This window comes from Corvus kubaryi, unplaced genomic scaffold (genome assembly GCF_017639235.1).
Source record: "Corvus kubaryi isolate FWS band 111438036 unplaced genomic scaffold, C.kubaryi_AGA036_p1.0 136, whole genome shotgun sequence".
NCBI lineage: Eukaryota > Metazoa > Chordata > Aves > Passeriformes > Corvidae > Corvus > Corvus kubaryi.
This window is the reverse complement of record NW_024580670.1, coordinates 5,894,515-5,911,334: the sequence shown is the minus strand read 5'-3', so window position 1 is coordinate 5,911,334 and position 16,820 is coordinate 5,894,515. Positions and strand designations below refer to the sequence as shown.

The window sequence follows — 16,820 nt, the reverse complement described above, 5'->3', positions numbered from 1 at the left end:
ATGAATGGTCTCATCTCTGAAATAATATGTTTTTAAGCTCTGGGGGGTGCTGAGATCTGAGGGATCTTGCTGGGTGAGACTGTTCTTTGAAGAAATGTTTCCTACCAGCATACAGGGGAACTGCAGTTAAATTGATGAAGGCCTTGTTGTGTCAGTCAGAGGAAAAGATGGGACAAAGAGCTTGGCGTTGTCTAAACTTTCCCATCCAGAGCCCATTAGTCAAAACTTCTTCTCTCGATGGGGTTTAAATTAGGAGTGGAGTCACCTGTTCATGACCCCAGCAGCTTTACACAGGACTGAATTTCACTGTGCTGGAAGGGCTCTTCTGTGCTGTGCATGAGAGTGTGTGTGGGGGGAAATAAGATTTAGCATATGCTGAGGCTTTGTGCTGAAGGTGAACACTTTCCCTGGGGCTGGCATTTAAAGACTGATAGTGGACAGTACGAGTACTGGGCAGTTCTGTCATCCCTGGAGACAATTCCCTCATTAAAATAGGAGTTAATGCTTCCATTCTGTATTCTCTCTGCTCTAGCAGGCAGCACAGCCTGCTGACAGCAACATATGGAAGGACTTGTTCACAACTGCAGTTGTGACCCACAGTGAATTACCAACCAGAGAAACTTGGATTTTTGTTCTGTCTCGGTCAAAAGTGCAGCAGTTACTTAGACGAAGGTTGATTGGTGTTTGAAATGTTTTGAGTTTGTGATTGCAGCAGTTCAGGTGCTTTGTTCAAGGAATATAAGAAACCAAAGGACAAGTGGATATTACATGTTCCTCCTCTTTTCTGCTCATTTTCCTGGTGGTGGGAAGGGTGAGGCAGTTCGTCCTCCATCTGCAGCTCACAGCTCATGTTCCCTGATAGCTAACATTTCCAACCCAAGAGCTGTGACCACAGTTAGAAGCATTTATTTGGAGGCTGAAATACTTTGCTAATCTCATAATATTGCATTCATTTTCCCCTTCTGTTGAAGAGGGGCATCCCAGGGAGATCTGAAGAACCAAGCATAAATTTACAGGGTTTGGAGAGGCATGGAAAGCTGCAGTGCTGAATTCAAGTTTTGTTGAGAGCCTTTGACTTGAACCAAGAGGGACATTTCCCCTTTATTCTCCAGATCCAAAGGAAATCAGTGCAATTTAAGATCTTTCAATTTTAAACTTGACTATTATTTTAATAATTCAGTTATCTGAGAAAGGGAAAAGGACATTTTTCATGTTTCAGATTAAAAATGGTAACTTCCTACTTAGAAGGGAGCATCTGACAGAAATTGAGATGTTCATATTATGACAAACTAACCTATTTTGGGAAGCAACATTTTTTTAATATTAAAAAAAAACCCCAACCAAACAGAAAACCAGCAACAAAGAAACTCGAGCTCCAAGGTAGCTAAGTCTGCAGCAGTATGGTCAGGGCTAATGCAGGCTACACTTAAAAACCCCACAAACCCCAATTTATTGCTGCTTCTCTTTGAATGGGGTTTTAAAGTTGTTCTATTTTTCTTGCTTATTTTACATTCTATTGCAGCAGGCAATCTTTCTGACCTGCAAAAATGGGGTGAGAGATTAGGATTTTGTTAGCAGATTGACTGCAGCTAAACATATGTCCTTTGATAAATCACAGTGTCTTTGTTGTTGTCATTTTTGTGCAGCAGCTTTTCCTCCCTAATAGGGTAGTGATTATCTTGCACAGGTATTGTGAGGTTTAGCCTAAAGTCTCTGCTCTCTGGATACAAGGTTTTATAGTGTCATAAATTATATTCTTATTTGATTAAGAATAAACTTATGCAAATGTCATTTAAGAGAAACTGTCCCCAGGCATGTTCCTTTAGTTTTGTGTTAAGTATTGAATTACATTTATGTGGTGAACATCAATTAAAGCTTCCCAGCCTACTCAGACAGATAAAGTCCTTAAAACTAGCTTCCTGCTTGAGAAATTTAAATATTAAAATCTTTTAGAAAGGGTTCTAAAGGGTTTAAAGCTGCAAAAAAAGAAAAGTTTTCTGGAGCTTACTCCATGCTTCTGTAATAAATTTTCAAGTAGGCTTAGCTATGCAAGCCAGAGATTTGCTCAGAGTCATTGAGTGCAGGTTCCTAAATCACCAGGTGCTCACAAATTCCCTAACAATTCTTTGCCCTCAGACTACCCTTCTCCTGCCACGGAGCAGAACAGTTGGTGGGATTGGCCTCTATGCAGAAGTTACAGTTTTAAGATCAGGTGTTTCCAGTGAACTTAGGTGAGCCCATAGAAAAGCCTTTGGGTGGGTTCCTGGTGCTATTTTCAGCAGATCTTATTTTCTGTTTGCTACAGCCACATTTGTACTGAAAAAAAAAAACAAAACCCAACAAAACCAAAATAACCCTGTTTAAATTGGCATATATAAAGTTTCATGGCATTTTTGAGGCTTTATGTGCACTGGTCATTCTTCACTATCAGTCAGAACAGCCAGCAAAATCTGGTTCCAGCATAAATCCAACCAGGAGATGGCAGCGTTGATTCATGCTAGGAGTACCGAAAAGTTAGAACGCTTTTCCCTGAGCTGACAGAGGAAAGAAATTACCTTAATTTAATTAGAACATTCACTGTCTTAGCAATGCATAGATAGCTGTTAATGAAATAGACCTGGTTTTAGCTTTTGGCCCTGACTGGCTTATGCAAGTCAGTAAATTAAAAATGAACGCAGGTTTTTGTCTAAATACTGGAGTCACCCTTTGACCTGGTAATGATTCAAGATAAGGATTTTGAAATTCAGTGCCCTCTTTCTCAGAAGTCATCATGGCATTAAAAAGCTGGGAAGGTAATAGGTGCTAATATTGTCATTTCTGCATACCTGCTCTGTAAACTAATAATAGCTTTGCTTGTAGCTGAAAAATCAGGTTTTCCTAACACTTAAATTTAAAAATTCTTGAGCCTTTGGTTTCAGTATTATTGTCTTCCTGCCCTTATGGTATGTATACATGTGCATTGACATTGTGTTACCTGACCAGGTAAATAAGGAAGGAGCTTATAGGGCAGCACCTGAACTTTCCCAGGGTCTTGATTCTGTCCTCTTGCTCCCATCAAAAGATGGGAATAACTCCTGGCTCCAGAGCTTGCTTGGGAAAATGAGCGTGGCCTGGCCTCTATCAATGGGGTGCTGTTGTCTGATGCCCTAATGTCAGCTGAAGTGGGTGAGGGCCCACTTCTGGACTCTCTCTGTGTCTGGAGCTGCAGATGTTCAACACAGAGCTAATTTGTCACAAGGTCATCCCCAAATCCGGTAGGATGCACCAGGAATGGCCTGAGTTTGGTGGGCTGTATCATGCTCTTCTGTGGCAAGCAACAGGCTACATCTGTGTGAACAGCCAAGAGATTAAAAAGCAGTTTCTTCCTGAGACCTGGGTGATTAGGAGCTGAATGGGCCCCCTGTGTGAGGCCACGTTATTGTCTGTGTTCCATGGCTGTTAGTCCCATGGTGGATGCAGGTAAAAGCGTGGACGTGGGCAGGTGCTGTGGGACAGCTGCACAGCTGCACCTTTCACTCTTCCTATGCCATTTGCTTATAGCTTTCATGTCTGAAAATTGAAGTGTGGACTCTCTTGGTGAAGTGTTATCTCACTGGAGCTGCTTGAAAATCCTTATCCAAGAAAGCAAAGCCTGGAGACGTGCACTGTGTTCTTTTACGTTTGGCAGGCTTACCTGGAAGGCGCTGCAGTGATTGAGAGTTGAGATTTTTCTGCACCCGCCCATCCAGGCTGTTACTTTTTTAATAAGATACCTGGGAACTTAACTTGCATACTTCCCTTCAGAGACCTGTTCTCCACATCAAAAGGCTGCTGGGGTTGTTATTGATAGGAAGGTGCATGTGTAGGAACAAACAAGGTAACCCGTTGTAAGTTCTGGTGCATAGCGAAAATGTCACCGTGCAGTCTGATATTGGCAGCTGCAACTCGTGGCTTTTTGAATACCAGCAGTGCCCTATGGAGCCAATCTGACAGCACTGCCCGGGTGACATGAGCTTTATTTCCTTTCAGAACAGCACAATGTAATCATTGTTTTTGTTCTTGTGCAGCCACAGACTCCCTTGTAAGTGCAAATTCAAATGGAAGAAGCATCAAAGTTAATTTGAAATGAAATGCACCCCAAGTAGTCCGGGGGAAATGGAGACATTACTTTGTAGCCACCCTTCTCCTGCCAAAACTGCAGCACCCCAGATGTCAGGAAGCCATGCTGCGCTCTTTGTCTGGTCTTGATTGACCAGATTGTTTTCATCCCAGCCTTTTTACAGCTTTCCTCCTGCCTCCATATTTTTAAGGAATAAAAAGCTAATATAAGGACATGGAGTGTTATGAAGCATGAAGTTCTATAAATATTTATGCTGAACTATCAAAAAACTTGACAGTTCTTATTTTCTTGACAGATTGGGGTCACTTGTTATTTTTGACCCTGAGAATTGAAGAGCACATGGAGTTAGATCTGTTTGTAATGACTTTTCAATATTGTTGTCCAGTAAACTTGTAGGAATGTAACAGGATAACAGACTTTTTTCTCGGTGTCTTTGTGAAAATGGAACTTAAACCTTGTACTGTGTTAGCCATAAATGACCACTCAAGTTGCTGTCTCTGTGTAATCTCCAGTGAATTCCTGTACTTTCTTTGGCACACATGGATTTTCCAGTTAGCTGCTTGGTTTGCCACTTCAGATGGACAGCTTTCACCTGGGCTGGTCTGCATTTGAAGTACTCTGTGATCACCTTTATGTCTAGGAACTACAGTGTGTTCCTGAGCCCAGCACAGGATGATCTCAAGGCAGGCTAAAAATCTGGCAAAGGCCTGTGGTGTTCGCAGTGTTTTGCCACCAGTCCTGTCACTGCTTTAAGTATCCCCGGAGCCAACTGAAGACAAACTCTACTTAGAAGTTTTAAGTGCTGATGAATAGGTGTTTTCCAGAGAGATGAGAGGCTTGTAACTGCCATGCTTCAGGATCCTCATTCTATGAAATGATGTGCACACAAGCTTAGCCCCTACCTGAAGCCAAAGTGGCAGGTGAAGGTTTAAAATCCAAGCTTGGCTTTTTCAGCAAAGCTGGAGCTTTGTGGCAGCAGCCACATTATTACATCCAGCTGCAGAGCCTAGTAAATTTATCTGTAGGAAAGGATCAATCCAATGCTTTACCTTGAATGAAGTGTGGTGTGTATTTTAAGGTAAACCTTGGAATATGTTGTGTCTAAAGCTGACCAGAATGTCTCCCGCTATCGGTCACTAGAGGGCACAAAGGAATTACCAAAGAAAGAAGTTTGTTGTTCTTAGTGTCCTGAATCTCCACTTCAGATCTGTGAAAGTGGGGGGAAAAATTCCTGTGACTGCCAAAAGACAGGATGGCTTAAAATTTTGGTTTCATCTGTGATTTTCTCCACCCAAATCTACTTCTGTTTTCGAAGTTAAAAATTCCAAGGGTGCTTCCATGTTCCTGTTAGTATAATTTTGTGATCAGAAAGTACACGGCACTCAGAACAAACACATAAGCTGCTCATGAACAGCTTTTAAGTCCTATAATTAAAAACCTGATTTCCTCATTTGTCAGGTTTCTCTTCTTGGAAGAAGCGTTTGCTATATGAAGAGGAAGCCAGCAATTGCTCCCTGAACCTCTGGCTCTTTTGCAGGTTGCCTGTCTCATACGGGTTCCATCCGAGGTCATCAAGCAAAGGGCCCAGGTTTCCCCTTCCTCAAGCACTCTCCGGATTCTCTCCCACACCCTGTACCACGAGGTGAGTTCAGAGCAAAATTTCTAAAAATTTTCATCCTTCCCACTCAGTGCCGTACGTGTCCTGAAGTATTCCTACAACTTTATTCCAATTCTGTGCTTTCCCAGCACTTTCCCATCTATTCTGCTATTGTTAAAAGTGATTGGCATATTATGATTGAGGAAACCAAACCCCCACCTCCCCCTGGGACATGCACTTATGTGCATGCTCCAAACAACTCTTTTTTTCCTCCTCTTTTTATATGGGGTACCTACATTTAAAGAGGAGGAAAAAAAAAAAAAGAAAAAGATTTAGCTTCCAGGTTCCAAACCTCTGCTTGTATTTATGCAAACAGTCCCTGTCTGGGGCAGCAGGACATTGCGTCTCTGTGTGTAGTTTGCTGAATGGTTCCCAGTTTTGAAGCAGGCTTTGGAGGGGATGTTCAAAAGGCACCATTTCAGAGAGGCTCTGTAGGAGCCAGGAGGAACTCTGGAAATGAGTGCTCCTCCAGTATTGGTTGCTTTTGGAAAATAAGGGCCTTTGTCTTCTTTTCAGGAGTTATGCTGTTCCCTCCTGTAAAAACCTGTTCACGTCTGTTTTAGCAGAGTTTCACAGGGGGGATTTTCAAGCTGTGTTCCATAAGAGAAAGTGGCTCCTAAAAACAGTGTGGGGAAAAAACATTATACACGTTTTCTGGGTGTAAAACCCAGGGAAAGGAAGACATAAATATAACCTTTAAATGATCCACTTGATTTTTATTTGCTTTCAAATGAAAACTATTGTGATAACCCCGCACAGGAGGGTCACTAGAACTTCTTTCTGTGACTTGATCATTCTGCTTTAAAAGCTGATTCTGTCAAAACCATATGTTTTTCCCTTTCCATATAGTTGGCCAGAGAACCACAAGCCTTGCCAAACACTTGAATTAAGTGCCCTATAATAATAAACAACATAATTTTATATACACATTAAATAAGTTTTAATTGTTTTGAGTATTATCAGCTGGTTAAAAATATAAAACATTTTTCTTGATAAAGGCTCTGAATCAAGGCTAAGGAGGTGAAAATAAAACCCTCTAGCCCTGTAAATAATGGAATACAGTATACAGTGTTATAATCAATACAGTCAATTTGAAGCCGAGGTGTGACACTTTAGGGCTGTAATGCTTGCCTCATAATCACCAATAAATTGTGGTCTTTGACAAACTCATTCCCTGTGGATGATGCTTTCTTTTGTTGGTTTACAGGGTATTCAAGGACTTTATCGGGGTTATAAAAGCACGGTATTAAGAGAGGTAAAACACTTGTCATTTTCTCTTTTATTTTTATTTCAGTTGATTCCTTTGCCTCACTTAGTTTTCTAACAAGAGATAATAGTACAATTGAGATCAGTTGCTCTAACCTTAAGCTCTAAATCCCAGCATATTTCATTCTAGGTAAGTTACCAGCCTGTAATTTAAATAGAATACTGATAATGAGCACTAAGAAAACCTTTGATATATGCAAAAATTCATTTGTCATCCTGTCTCCCAGTTCTGTTACTGCTAAATTGAAAAAGGATGGAAAGGTATATGTTAACATGAGAAAACCATAAAGTACAGTACTGGAAACTTTCTCAAGTCTTGTGATTGCATCATGTGAACTATATATGCCAACAATGGTGAACTGGTGGCATCAGGCCAAGTTTAGCACAGACAGATTTAGGCTTTCTTTAAATATATTCGTCAGCAGATGCTGAGGGATTATTTGTCATCTCTATATAGAGAGGATTGTACTTTCTCTTCTTTTTCTCTTTTTTTAATGTGTGAAAGAAATTCATTTAGTCCCCCAGTCTGTAGGTTTGATATGGCATTACTTAACTCTAAATCAGAAGTATTTCACTGTTAGAAAAAAAAAAAAATAGGGCTAAAAATATTTTGACCTGCTTGGAGAAAATTGTTCCTAAACTAAAATCTTTTCATAAATGTACTGTGAATTCCAGGATTAGTGTCATGGAAGTGGTTGATATGCTGTGTGGACTGAGGGCAGATTATAAAAGAAGTAGAAAAACCTGCTCCCAGTCTAAAATTGTTTCAGTATCAGATCCCAGGAGGTCATCTTCTGACAAAGCAGAAGTTGCATCATGTATGTGTACCTCAAATAGAGAGATCAGGCTTGGTTCCTAGGAAAACAAAATCACAGAAAGGTTTGGGTTGGAAGGGACCTTAAAACCCGTCTTGTTCCATCCCTGCCTTCCACTATCCCAGGTTGCTCCAAGTCCCATCCAACCCGGCCTTGAACAGTTCCAGGGATGGAGCAGCCCCAGCTTCTCTGGGCAGCCTGTGCCAGGGCCTCAGTGTTCCTCACAGGGAGGAATTCTTTCCTGGCATGTAACTGGACACAGGCCCTGTTGTCCAGGAAGGGCTCTCTATGTGACATGTTTGATGCGGTGTGTGTGGGTTTGTCTTCTCCTTACATAACTCGAGTCAATAAAGTAGGTTTGGATCTTCCCCCTTTTGGTTTAAACACAGGCTCAGGTCTGTTGTCTGTGTTGCCATTGATAATAAAGCCAGTTGCAGAGGCCTTTTAATCTTCATTCAATAGCTTTGCTTTTAAAAGCCTTTCTTCATGCTGAAAACTGTTTTCAGGACAGTTATGTTGGCCAGCTCTTGTTACAAGTACAGAATAAAGATGGGTATTACCTAAAATAAGAAACACCAAACTTAGTGTTCCTTAAAGTGCTGACAAATGCTAATGCACTGCGGTCTATTTTAGCAGTTTTGAGTGTTTAAAAAATTAGTTACTTGTGCAGAGATGACACCTGCTTTTCTGAAATGTAACCCCCACCATAGCTTTGTCCTGTACTTATTTTCTGGCTCACTAAACGTGTTATTTACTCAGATTTCATTTGCAGACGGGCAAAAAGGGCCAGTGAATACGAATCATTTTGATTTCTCTGAGGGGTTCTGAATAAATGAATAAATTTAGATCCCATTGACTACAGATTTTGCATACTAACAGGTAAATAAAGCACATGGTTGCTACTGTGTGCTATTCTCCTTAAAATTTGTTTTGACATATGTCAGGGTGGTAATTAATTTGCAGACCATATTCATGGCAGAGTGTGTGACCCTGCTGAGATAACTTTGTTTACTCAAAATGGCAACACTTTGTTGGAAATTTAATGGGGGTACTCTCCATTATGTATATTCATAAAAGATCCTTCAGAACTGATTTCAGTTGAAGTATTGCTTTTTGGGAGAATCTGTCCAATAGAATGAGAAATAAATGATTACCAAATGAAATGTGCTTTCTCTTCAAAATGAAATAAATCGTAAGTGATGTTTAAAAAGAAAAAAAATCTTTGAATTTAACACTGTTAAGACTGATGCATTTTTCTAACACCAAATTTTGTAAAGCAATGTCCAATTGACTAACAACAGCTTTTTGCACCTTCAGCTGGAGCTGTTGTAAGCCTGACATTTAATCATGGTATTTTTCCTTCTCTTTGAGTACACTTCTTCCTTTAGGGGAAGTCTTTATTTTCAGATAAAAATCTATATTAATTCATTATTGGACACATCCAGGTAGCTCCATAGCATATATAGGCTGATACTTAATTCCAGCTGACTTTTATATTTACAAGGTTTGTTTACATGCTTTGATTCTCTACCTACACAAAACCCTTTGTTTAGTTGTAGTGGAGAGGGAATTTTTGGGTAGAGGGTCTTCAATACATGATTTTTCATTAAAAAAAAAATTGGAAGACGTTGGGAATATTGATGCTTTTCAGATGATGATATTCTTGTGCTGGCAAAGTTCTTGAGCTAGAATTTAAGAAAAGTTAATTTTAGCTGTTGCATTGGGATAAAGTTTTGTGTATTATATCAAGCAGATTTCTGGGCAGAGATCTGCTTGGCAGCTGACTGAATTTTGGTGAAAATAAGTCTGTTTATAAATGGAGTGTGGTGTGGAAGCCTCATCTTCTTGCCTTAGCATAGCGGATCTCTTCAGGACAGCCTTACTCTGCTCCATGTGATTGGCTTTAGCTGCTGTGCTGGTGCAAGGTAGTTGTATCATCCTTCATTTTTGATTCTCACTCTTACTTATCCCCTTTATCTTCTCAGAATGCTTTCTGAGCAGATGGATATTAGAAGAGAAAGAAGGTGGCTAAATATGTAATGCTTTTGGAAATAACTTTGAGTGAACCTCCAGGCTTGAAAGTTTTGACTGTGACTCTTTTCACCTTTTTGGTGCCTCTTCTCTCACATCTCCATTACATTTTGGTCTTTACATCTTCCTTTGATGTAGTTACACTGAACTAATCCTAAAATGGAAAGGGAGGTGAGGTACAGTGCATCATTCTGTTGGCAGTAGAAGCCTGAAAGAGACATCTGTGCTCCAAGAGGAAGGCTTTTGTAATAAAGCACAAAGTGGGAGTATGGTTATTAGGTTGCTCAATGAGACTTTGAATAAATGGCAGAAATCAGAGGCTGTGAAATGATGTGGAATTCCCATGATGTCATTTCCAAAGCAAATCCAAGTGAGAATTGCCCCTTCCTATGACTGTAGTGTACCAGTGTGCACCAGTGTGGAACTGGATCATGCTACTAAGATCAGTCAATGAACAGGTAAATTTATTCACATTTTCCACAGCAGAGACAAGTTAACTGGTAAAATTTCCAGCCATTGCATAATAAGGCAGGAGCAGACTATAAATCCACTGTAAATCCTTTAGAATTCCTAAATGGGAATGGAGTTCTGCTGCTGAGATCTTATATAAGCAAATGGAGCCAGATTTTTAATTCCTGCGTAATTCATTTTATTAACTATGACCAAGTAGAACATCTGTTAAAATTCCATAATGTTCAGTTCATGGGAAAAAGAAAGAAACCCCTGAGTTCCCATTGGAGCTCTTCCATTTCCGTTAATGTTGCAGGACTCCAGATGTCTTAGAGGACGTTATTAGAAATGAGGGGACAGCACAAAAGAAAAGGAAGTGCTCTGTCCAGTTTCCCTGTGTACAATGAGTTACTTCACTGGCATATCTGTGTGCAGGTTGCAGCTTCACAGTAAATCTGGTGTCCCTTCTGTCCTGAATTACCATGGTTTGGAAGAAGTGAGCGAGTCCAAAGTGGGTGTTCTGTGTGCTTTTAATACAGTTTGTCACTTGTAAAAATATTACAGAAGGACTGGCCTCTAGCTTGGAAGTAGATTCAAAAGGAACTAAATTAATATTGAACTTTCTTAAAGACAAGGAGGATGGAGAATGACTGGCTCTCTGTAACTCACAGATGTCTTGGAAAGACACTGAGTCACTTTCAAACGTCAGTCTGTGCAGGTAGCCCTGGCTGAGCTTGTCCTCTGAGTAGACTTTTCTGAGACAATTCAAACTCTGCTTGTGTTGGCTTCTATTCAGGTGGAGGTGGCAATGATGCTTTACTTGAGAATGTTGTTTCAGAACTCAGAGCTCTGAGTTTGAAAGGAAACCACTGACAAACCTGACCCCACTTGGGTACCACATGCTGCTGGCCTTGCTTTAGGTAAGATAGCTGAGTTGCCACTTTGGGGAGTTCCAGTTCTCTAAGTTAGTGCAGCTGTGGGTTGGTTTGGGGGGTCTGTGTTTGTGTTTTTCCCTTTAGTATATGCAAGGCAGAGCCCTGAATGGATAAAGGCAGCTGCTGCTGTCTTGGGAGGGAGAGAGTGATACAATAACTTTGGGAGGAGAAGGACAGCCAGTTCAAAGTGTGCTGTTGCATTAGTGAGTGGCAGCAGTGTCACAAACAGCAGCAAGTTCCAGAGAGCCAAGGAGAAACATCATCTCCTGAGGAGGAGGTACTGCTTGTTGTATGTGTTCTGCAGAACTGCTGTTCTTTTACGAGGTGTGTCCCAAAAGGGCTGGGGAGTACCTGCAGTGCAGCCTTTGCGGATGAGGAAGGAGCTAAAAGTGAAAAAAACAACAACAAAAAACGCTCTTCTTAAACAACTTACTGCCTGGGAGGGGGAAACTAAAGCAACTAGCAGCAAAATGGGCCTTAAAGGCACACCTGCTTGCATTTTCCTAATTTTAAAGGAATGAAATTTTTAAAAAATCAAATTGTTGGTGAACAAAGGATATTGAGGGGGGTTTGTATGAAAATGTAAAACCCAGCTGAGATATGTTGACCCTATTGACTGAGGGTTGGAGGGGATTTCTGAGGGCTGAGCTCGATAGGGCACACTGCAAACAGGGAACCCAGTTTGTTTATCCATTTAAGGTAGTTTTGCATGCTTTTCTTTTGTTAGGACATCTTTATATAAATATCCTGTTCTCTGAGCTGTTAGAGGGGTTTTTTAAAGTTTATCTCTGTTGCTGTAGGACAGAAAGAATGCTGTTAATACATTCTTTCACTTGCACAATTAAAACTTTGATCTTTTGTCATTCTCTGTGTATTACAGAGCAGATGTCGATAGAAATAGGCAAACAGGACACTATCTTAATACAATATTTGGAAAAATAAACATCCTCCTTAGTGAAATATGTGCACTATCTGTCTTTTGTTACCTTCTGAAAAACTGAGCTGGCTGTATGTTATTTTGTGACTCTAGATAGGTTAGGTTTAACCAGAAATTTGCCAGGCAGGAACTCTAACACTGGTTTTGACTCTTACTGAGCAGCCAGCATTTCTTTGGCTTGGGTGTTTCCATATAGAGCATCAGCAGTCTCATGAAAGGGATGGGGGCTGTAAAATGGATTAACGAGCATTGTGGAAAATTGTGCAGAGCTTATGTGACTTCATGATTAATGGGAGGAAGTTGAAGAATAAGTCCCTGCTTCCCATTGTAACATCTCTTTGTCTTGGAAAGCCCATCACTGGAGTTGTATCAGCTCTTGTATCATTCCAGGTATCAATATTCAAGGAGTTTTCATTTTGAGGGGGCTGTGAGGGTTAAAGGTAATTCTTGAGGGGTAGGAGCAGGAGACAAGTCCGTGCTCTGGGCTAAGGCCTCAGGCACACCCTAGCTTGTGACCTGGAACACCAATAAATGGGTAAAATGAATAACTCTGCTGCTGTAGGTTGTGCTCATTACCTTCTCCCTGCAAATGCTGGAATAGTACTTGCAGATGAAAATGGAGATCTCACAAAGCAGTTGTAAATGACTTTTACAGACTACAAAATAACCCTGGTTTTCCTGATTTACCAGTTGTGGGAAGTAGGTTTTGTGACACGCCTGAATGGTGGACAGAATCCTAAAGCAAATTCCTTGAAGTTTGGGGTCAAGGAATGGGGTTTTTTTTGGCTTTTTTTGGTCAGGCATGTTTACAACCAAGATGTTCTGGTTGAACAGTCTCTTTCTCAGGCCAGGTGCAGTATCCATATAGATTGGCCAGAAGCAGAATTCAGCTATCCTTGGTGCCATGGATGTGCTGTTTACCAATGGAGCACACAGTTACTGCATCTCTCTGACATCAGTGGGTATATTCAGATGAAAAGAATTCCATATATGCGGAGTATTTCTGTATTTTGAAAGCTACAGCCTCGCATCTGGGGTCTTTGAACAGAAAAACCCTTGGAAAGCCATGTGCACTAAAAGGACGGTGTGTGATGTGATAATGCAAATTCTTTCCAGCTGAATGTGTGTGCAAGCAGAGTCTTGCAGGAAGCGTGTCCTGCTCCAGGCTTCCAACAAAGATACCATTTCCATACATTCTCAAAGCAGCTTACTAAAGTGTTTCTGCAAATGCAGCATTCGTGGTGTAGGAATGTGTTTTGTGGGTGGGTAGCAGCACTGTGGGCAAGAACAAGTTGGGAAGAAAAGAATACTGTGAAGAAAAAGTTCTGGTTTTCTTTGTGCCGTGATATTTTTGTTTCTTTTGTTGATTTGTTTTTGTTTTTTAAATAACCTAGGAACTCTATTTGCTTTACTGATTGCTTTGATTTTTACATTTTTCACAATGGTTTGAATTTTTGGCTGAGTGGTGGCTTTTAGTTTTAATTCCTTAGCTGCATTCCAACATGGGCAACTATATTTTGTCTGTCTAAATTCTTTCTGTAGGTCTCAGTTCCTGTTTTGCTAAGTTGTAGAGTAATCCTGCTGATGGCTGGAGGGTTGCTAGGCTGTATGTGGTGAAGGCCATGTTTCGTTGGTGCATGAAGCAACTTCTCTATAAGTGTGCTCAAGAGGGTAATTCTCTAATCCTAGGAAGATATATATGTATAGGGCATCTATTTATATAAAATATGTACAAATATACACGTGGATGCTTCTGTATGTAAAATATGGTATTGCTTTTAATAATTTCTTGTCAAGGGTCTTGGACTCTCTGAAGCAACTAGACCTGTAAATGTGTGTGGTTGGTCTGGAACAGCAAGCAATTTAGCAATTTCCTGAAAGTACAGGACTGTTTTTCAAGGATGAAATTCTTGCCTGAAGTAGACCAAAACATGATTTTACAGTGGAAGACTTTCACTTGCAGGATCATACTGCTGTCAATATTAATAGCACTTACCTGTTTTTTATACTTAGGCTACTATTATCTGGTTTCTCTGCACCTGCTAAAACCAGAAACACAGTTAAAAGAGTCAGCAATCCAAGAACTGAATCTGTAACCCAAAGATTATGGTGAAAGTGTGAAAAAGAAACCAGATCTATGGCAGAGAGATTATGTAATTTATCAATTATGCTAATGATTGGAAGAATGGCTAGAAAGGCACTTGTGAGAGTGTGCCACAAGAACAGTTCTTCCAAGTGCTTAAGACACATCATGCTTCAATTATTTCGAAAGACTACCTGCTTATTATCTAGCAGGCAATAGGAATTGATCCCACTGTTTTGAGTGCAGGAGAAGTGCCCCTCAAAAGAGAAAATATTGAAAGCCATACCTCTCTTCAGGATATTTTAAGGGCCAGAATTGGCTGGTTTTAGCGGATGGAATAAATGCAACAGCTTTTAGCTTGGTCAAAGGGGAATCTCGGGAGTGCGGTAGGAGTTCGTCCTTGCAGTAAACATTTTGGGCAGGAAAAGCGAAACACGCGGATTGGCGTCCCTCCGTCGCTGTGGCACTTCCCGCGCTCGGACAGCAGAGGGCAGCAGCGCAGCGAGCGCGGGGCGAGGCTGCGCATCCTGGAGCTGGTGCTTTAACCCCGACCCCTGGCACAGGGAGCTCCGCACTGCAGGTGGTGTTGATTTCATTCTGGGAACCAGCCCTGTTGCATTTCCGAGGACTAACTTGTGTGAGGAGATAGAGGGAGGTTTAGCTTTTATGGGTTCCTATTTTTTAGCTTTGACGAGGTTTTCATTTGATATGAATGGATTGTATAAGGTCTGTAGCATTCCCCGTGTGTTCTTGCCCCGTGGAGTAATGCTCATGTGCCATGAAGAAGAGGAAGGAGGATGTCTGATCCCAACACCTGTGCTGAGACTTCACGGGCTGTGTAATCAGCTATTTCAAATTTTACTTCACCATCAGTTTCTGTTAGTATTCTGCATTTCTTTAGCTCATGTGTTTCTAAGAAAAATACAATTAAATGTATATTTTTTGGGATAATGTGGTGTGCACCCTAATTTGAAAATCTCATGTCACTTCTTAGTGACAATGTAGTTGGAAAGGCATATGGGAGGTGGAGCAGGGTGGTAACATGATTTTCAGAATTTTTATAGAAACTTAGGCAAAGCAGGCCTGGTGTGTGTACTGCAGATGGAAATAGTGCTATTAAACCAGGCTCTTATCTCACTTTTATTTTTTCTGTTAATTTTATAGAAGCCAATAAAGAGTAAGTGCTGCACATTTTATGTTGGTTGAATATGTGAAAATTGTGTTCTTGCTTTTCAAAGCCAGCAGGTCTAGAGTTTGGTGTGAATGTTTTGGCATTGCTCTGCAATGCTTGGGTCCCTCTGCCAGATCTGGCTATCCCAGGCTTGAATCTTTTCCAGTTAAAGGCTGCTGGTGATGCACAATATGTGACATGGATAGATTTCTGTCCTGAGGAGACTGAGGCATCTCAATGCTCTTTCAGATAGAGGAAAGCCTCAAAAAGAGAGAGAATCATAAGCCAGGATACTAGCCCTACTTTCCCATGGGAGAACAGCCAGTACATTGTATTCTGTGTTTGCATTTGGCATTGTACAGTCTCTTAATGTAAAAGAGAGGGACAAATAAAGAAGGTTCCATGACTATCAGAATAAATAATATGCTGGTACTTCAGTGGGAGGTTATTTGCTCCCTTTTTGCTTTTGCTGATATGAAATCCTGAAGTGCAATAAAACATTTTAGGAGGCTCATAAAATACAAGACCATAAGGTACTTAACTGAATCTTATCTTGCTGACTTTAATGTACTGAATGCCAGCTAAAGCAAAATTTAGCCCATTATTAATTTTACCAGTGGCTACATCCCTTACAACTTTTGGGTGGATGTTTCTTACCCCTTTTTCTCCAACCTTCCCAGCATTTTGCCTCATGGCCTGTGCAGCTGTGCTGCTGATATCTTTTCTATTTCTGGAAATGACCCATGCAGTTAGGTCAGTTTGTTTTAGCCTCACTTCTTGTTGCTGAAGTAGAATAGCACATTTCCCCTAACTGCATGAAAGCCAAGGTAGACAATCTTGATAAATATGATTAATGGGTCTCTCTACTTTGCTCTGCAGCTGAAGGCTTCCTGTGATTCTGTGTCAGCTAGGCAACAGCTCCCCAAACCAACCTTTACATAGAAAGTATGTCTCACATTCAATTATGCTGTTAAAGGTATTTTTATTCCCAGGTTTTGCTGTAGGAAAGTCTTTGCAATTGAAATACAGTAATAAGAGTCTGAAGACATATTATTGGCAGGAAAAGCAGTTCATAAATATTGGTGAGTTTGGATTTCTTAACTCAGTCCTGTTACCTAGAGGTTTGTTTATTATGTTTCCCAAGACGGAATTTAAATCTGGGGCTAGCGAGGTGTTGAATTCCTTGTCCTGATCAGCAGGACAGGAACTATTATAGGAGATAGTGACAAGTGGTGGCAGCTTTGAGTCGATTATAAGTTGTCAGTACTTGGGATGTATTTGTAAGTTACTGTTACGTTTATCTCCCGTAATGTGACTTAAATGTGGTATTCCTAGAATTCGACAGAAGATACTTTCTGAAGTATTGTCAGAAGGAA

At 40.7% G+C, this 16,820-nt stretch overlaps 1 protein-coding gene across 3 annotated transcripts in view; it reads left to right on the top strand.

The window, feature by feature from the left end:
* Positions 1–16,820, top strand: part of SLC25A26 (solute carrier family 25 member 26) — an 82,717-nt gene that overhangs the window by 12,098 nt on the left and 53,799 nt on the right. For all 3 annotated transcript variants that reach the window (XM_042014514.1, XM_042014521.1, XM_042014507.1), the window contains exons 4-5: positions 5,637–5,741; positions 6,964–7,011. In XM_042014514.1, the coding sequence (XP_041870448.1) occupies positions 5,637–5,741; positions 6,964–7,011 (153 nt within the window). The remainder of the gene's footprint in view (positions 1–5,636; positions 5,742–6,963; positions 7,012–16,820) is intronic.